This window comes from Haemorhous mexicanus, chromosome 16 (assembly GCF_027477595.1).
Source record: "Haemorhous mexicanus isolate bHaeMex1 chromosome 16, bHaeMex1.pri, whole genome shotgun sequence".
NCBI classification, from domain to species: Eukaryota; Metazoa; Chordata; class Aves; order Passeriformes; family Fringillidae; genus Haemorhous; species Haemorhous mexicanus.
Window position 1 is genome coordinate 2277843 of NC_082356.1, and position 5714 is coordinate 2283556.

General features: G+C 55.3%; 1 protein-coding gene across 1 annotated transcript; it reads left to right on the forward strand.

Annotated features, from left to right (window-relative positions):
• Positions 1-474: 474 nt before the first annotated feature.
• LOC132334552 (olfactory receptor 14J1-like) lies at positions 475-1287 on the forward strand (the record flags this gene model as incomplete). The annotated part of the gene is made up of 2 exons (XM_059860657.1): positions 475-594; positions 655-1287. Coding segments are annotated over 2 exons (753 nt in total), but the record flags the coding sequence as incomplete, so codon positions are not given.
• Positions 1288-5714: the final 4427 nt, after the last annotated feature.

The window sequence follows — 5714 nt, forward strand, 5'->3', positions numbered from 1 at the left end:
ATCAGCACAGGGTTCCTTAGGGCAGCATCAGCATCGCTTTTCCAGTCCTTTTCAGGATTGCTCTGACATTCCCATCAGAGCCTGCAGAGCCAGAGCTGCCCTTGGGCAGTGCCAGAGCTGGGAGGGGTCTGCAGGGCAGAGCTGAGCCCCCAGGGCTGAGCTGCGCTCAGGCAGCACTGACATGGCCCAGTCCTGGGCACAGGGAGCAGCTGCTGGCAGGGACAGCTCCAGGTAGCAGAGCCCTGGGCAGGCAGTGGAGGGAAAGAGCCCCCAGGCTGTGCTGGGATATTTGAAATTCTCCACAAACTGAAGTATTGCATGATTACTTATTCTACAGACCCCCATGCCAAGACAGAGCAAATGTCCAACAGCAGCTCCATCAGCCACTTCCTCCTGCTGGCACTGGCAGACACGCGGCAGCTGCAGCTCCTGCACTTCTGCCTCTTGCTGGCCATCTCCCTGGCTGCCCTCCTGGGCAATGGCCTCATCATCAGCGCCGTAGCCTGCGGCCACCACCTGCACACGCCCATGTTCTTCTTCCTGCTCAACCTGGCCCTCACTGACCTGGGCTCCATCTGCACCACTGTCCCCAAAGCCATGCACAATTCCCTCTGGGACACCAGGAACATCTCCTACAAAGGATGTTCTGCACAGCTATTTCTAGTTTTCTTCTTCCCCACAGCAAAATTTTCCTTGCTCACAGTCATGAGCTATGACCGCTACGTGTCCATCTGCAAACCCCTGCTCTACGGGACCCTCCTGGGCAGCAGAGCTTGTGCCCACATGGCAGCAGCTGCCTGGGCCAGTGCCTTTCTCAATGCTCTGCTGCACACAGCCAATACATTTTCCCTGCCCCTGTGCCATGGCAATGCCCTGGGCCAGTTCTTCTGTGAAATCCCACACATCCTCAAGCTCTCCTGCTCACACTCCAAACTCAGGGAACATGGAATTATTGTAGTTGTTGCCTCTTTAGCCTTTGGTTGTTTTGTGTTCATGGTTTACTCCTATGTGCAGATTTTCAGGGCTGTGCTGAGGATCCTCTCTGAGCAGGGACGGCACAAAGCCTTTTCCACCAGCCTCCCTCACCTGGCTGTGGTCTCCCTGTTCCTCAGCACTGGCACATTTGCTCACCTGAAGCCTCCCTCCATCTCCTCCCCATCCCTGGATCTGGCAGTGTCAGTTCTGTACTCGGTGGTGCCTCCAGCCCTGAACCCCCTCATCTACAGCCTGAGGAACCAGGAGCTCAAGGCTGCCTTGAGGAAAATGATCACAGATGGTTTTCAGTAGCAATAAATAGTCATTCTCCTGCATAGCTGTTATGATGTTACATATTTATGCTCGTTCTGTGCCATGCATTTTTTACTGCTGGCACAGTTGTTATACTTTTGAGAATTTGTTCACACCAAAATCTTTGATTATACATTTTAAATTCAGTGTTTGTTTTTCCAGTGGCACCCAGTGACTGTATAAACCAGGAGCTGTACTTCTACTACTACATTGAAGAATTGTGTATTGCCATGTGTGCCTGACATCTTTCTTCCCTGGCTTTTCTGGAGCTGTAGAGTTGGTGCTTCTGGGCAGAGCTGGAGGAGAAAATGGAACCCCAGTGCTCCTCACTGCCAGGGAGCCCCAGGGCTTCTCCTCCATAATCTCCCCTTCCTTCACTGCCACACTCCCCTTCAGAACCCCTGTGCTGGTTTAGGGCCTCAGGGCTCTGCCAGCTCAGTCCCTGTCCTGCTGTGTGCCTGTCCAGGGACTGCAGGCAGGGACAGGCCGTGGGCACTGCTGGGACAGAGCTGGGCTCTGCAGCAGCATTTCCATCATGCAAGGGCATCTCCCCAGTGCAGGGCCTGAAAGCTTCAATCTCCTTCCCAGTTACTCTCAGGGATGTGCCCAGCACAGTGCCCTGCAGAGGAAACCAGCAGTGCCCAGCAGAAGTGTGGCAGTGATCAGGGTGGGGGCTGTCCCAGCAGTGCAAAGCCAGCACTGCTACAGCAGTGGCCTCTCACCCCAGGTCACAGAGGTTCTTCTTCTCTCCATGGAGGGACATCAAGTGACCGGGTCAGGAGTCTGTGTTTGCAGTGCATGGACACTCCATAGCCCTGAACATCCTGTGTGTGTGAGGGGACATAAACCCAGTGAGCACAAACTCCTTCAGCTGCTCCTGGACTTTCCAGAGAGTAACATCCCCTGGGAACCCCTGAGTGCAGGGCTGGGACGAGCTCCTGAGCACAGAGCTCCCTGTGTCCATCCCTCTGGCCCTGGGACACCTCAGGCAGGGCAGAGCAGGGCAGGGTGACACCCGCAGGGCTGAGGTCCCTGCCAGGCTCTGGCAGTGGCAGCAGAGCCCAGGGAGCCCCTGCCCGTGCTGCAATGAACTCTGTGTGTGTGTGCAAGGGAAGGACTCGTGTCCCTGGGCAGCCCTGGGGCTGGGAGGAGGGCATGAGCCCAGCTCAGGGGTGGGCACCTGGCAGAGCCCTGACATTTCTGGCTGTGCCCATAAGAGAAGAGTTGGGCAAGGTGACTGTGGTTAAACCCCTCTGGCCATCAAGTGACAACCAGGTGTCTCTGTCACTGTCCCTCCTTCATCAGAAGACAGGAGAAAATAAGGTGAAAACATTGGGGGTCATCATAAAGAGAGATTAATACTGGAGGGACCAAAAAGCAAAGGCCAAATGCAGAAGCAAAGAAAACCATGGGAAAACAAGAGTTCAGCACCTGTAGTGGTTGCTTTGGAAGACAAATGTATTAATACAGAAAATACAGAGACCTTCTTGTCCCCCTCATTTCCTTGCTGATCTGGACATCACAGGGAATGGAAAAGCCCTTGGGTCAGTCCAGCCAAGCTGTCCCATCCCTGCGCCCCCAGGAACACCTGCCCACCCCCAGCCCACTGGGGGAGCGGGTTGCAGAAAAGCCTCATGTGGGGCGAGCCCTGCTCAGGGACAGCCAAAGCCTTGGGCTGGGACCAGCCCTGCTGCAGCCACAAGAGCCAAGCACAGCAGGACAGGGGTGCTCTGGGCAAAGGGAACTCCATCCCAGCCACACCCAGGCCAAGGGGGCTCAGGGGGCTCTTCCCACCTCTGCTATTCCACAATTGAATGAATCTTTTCCTTGGAGAGCTCTTTGAAGAGACAATTGCCAGAGAGGCAGAAGCAGAGCTATAAAATGCTCCAGTACAAACACAGCAGCTCCTGTGAGGAATGAACCCTCCCAGGGCAGTGCTGTGGCAGGAGCAGCACCCAGAAGGAGGGGGATGAGCTCAGTGCATGTGTGTGTGTCCCCAGACACAGAGGGTGAGGGTGGGCAGAGGTCAGGGCAGGGCTGGCAGTGGCAGGGCAGAGCCTGGAGCAGTGAGATCAGAGTGTGCAGCCTGAAGGGACACAGCAGCAGCTGTGGGACAGCAACACAGGACAAGCTGTGCTGGACATGGCCAAGGGCCCTGGCAGGGCTTGCAGTGCCCAGGAGAAGCCAAGTCTTGGTGCCCTGGGCACAGCAGGGTCTGTGCCACCAAGGGCTGGGAGGAGACACCTTGTCCTGAGGCACTGGGGCCTCCTGGCACAGCCCCAGCCAGGCTGGGCACTGTCAGCCCCTTGTCCTGCCCTCAGCATCCCCCCTGCCCTACATCCCAGTGGCCTCAGGGATCTGCTGGAAGGAGTCCCTGGGGAGCCTTGCTCAGGAATGGCCCTGGGGGCTCCTGAATGCTCCCAGGGACTTTGGGTTTTGCTTTTGCCTGGGAGTCTCTGAGAGGTTTGTGCAATCGTGGCCTCCGGTTCTCTTCTCTAAAGAGTCCAGAAAGAGCCTGTGTTGGTGATGGACCTCACTGGACTGACACTGAAACTGCATGAAAAACAGAAACTCCAACAACACCTTACAGAATTTAGGCATTACTTTATTCTTGCCAGGATGTCATTGCGGCCATCACATGCAATAGAAATTATTCCATCCACACGTGTCCGGATTCCACAGTGAAAATCATTCCATCACACATTGTTCTTTACTACACTTCTCACATATTTATACAGAAAAAACCCAAAGAAATTAATGTTCTTTGCTCTCAAATTATCCAATTCTTAGTATTCCATCTGCTATTGCTGATTGATCCGTTCGCCTTTGATGTCAATTAAGTCCTCATTCTTTGATTCCCTTCTCAATCTTTTCCCAGACCAGGTGTCTCTGCACACTGGGGGTGATGTTCATTAATGTTCATTTACCTCCTGTTCATCTTCTGGCCACTCCCAATCTGTAGATGTTAAGCTCATCAGGCCTCACCCAGCCTTGGTGAGCAGAGTCTTTTGAAGAGAAACTTCAATTCCCCTCTACCTGGGCAAACAAACCCCTGACTGAAGTTACGTTAAAAGAAACCAGAAGTTGTATCGTTTCTGATAATTCCATTAGGTTCCATAGTGTCACAGTGCTCTCCTTGGCTCCATGAAGCCACGCAGTGTCACATCGAACCTGGGTTCCACCAAGCCCTGTGGTGTCACCCTTGACCCTTGGTTCCATGAGGCCACACAGTGTCACCGTGGCTCCTTGGTTCCATGAGGCCCCACAGTGTCACCGTGGCTCCTTGGTTCCATGCGGCCCCACAGTGTCACTGTGGCTCCTTGGTTCCAGTGGTCCCACAGTGTCACCGTGGCTCCTTGGTTCCATGTGGCCCCACAGTGTCACCCTTGCCCCTTGGTTCCATGAGGCCCCACAGTGTCACCGTGGCTCCTTGGTTCCATGAGGCCCCACAGTGTCACCGTGGCTCCTTGGTTCCATGAGGCCCCACAGTGCCACCCTTGCCCCTTGGTTCCATGTGGCCCCACAGTGTCACTGTGGCTCCTTGGTTCCATGAGGCCCCACAGTGCCACCCTTGCCCCTTGGTTCCATGAGGCCCCACAGTGTCACCATGGCTCCTTGGTTCCATGAGGCCCCACAGTGTCACCGTGGCTCCTTGGTTCCATGAGGCCCCACAGTGTCACCCTTGCCCCTTGGTTCCATGAGGCCCCACAGTGTCACCCTTGCCCCTTGGTTCCATGAGGCCCCACAGTGTCACAATGGCTCCTTGGTTCCAGTGGCCCCACAGTGTCACCATGGCTCCTTGGTTCCATGAGGCCCCACAGTGTCACCGTGGCTCCTTGGTTCCATGAGGTCCCACAGTGTCACCGTGGCTCCTTGGTTCCATGAGGCCCCACAGTGTCACCGTGGCTCCTTGGTTCCATGAGGCCCCACAGTGTCACCCTTGCTCCTTGGTTCCATGAGGCCCCACAGTGTCACCGTGGCTCCTTGGTTCCATGAGGCCCCACAGTGTCACCGTGGCTCCTTGGTTCCATGTGGGCCCCCAGAGTCACAACAGCCCCTTGGTACCATGGCCTAGTTTTTGGCAGTGGTGGGGCACAGGGATGGCTCCTGTGAGAAGCTGCTGGAAGCTTCCACCGTGCCTGGCACAGCCAATCCCTGATGGCTTCAAGGATGAACCTGCTGCTGGCCAAGGCTGGGCCAGTTACAAACGGTGGTAACGCCTCCGTGATAACAGATTCAAAAAGAAACTAAAATAGAGATTGTCATGCAGTTTTAACTCCAGTCAGAAAAGAGCAGAGGGAAGACATGTGAGAAGAACAACTCTGCAGACATCAAGGTCAGTCAGGAGGAGGAGGAGGTGCTCCAGGCACTGGAGACCCAGACACCCTGTAGGAGAGCCATGGAGAGAGGGCCCCTGCTCCCAGGCT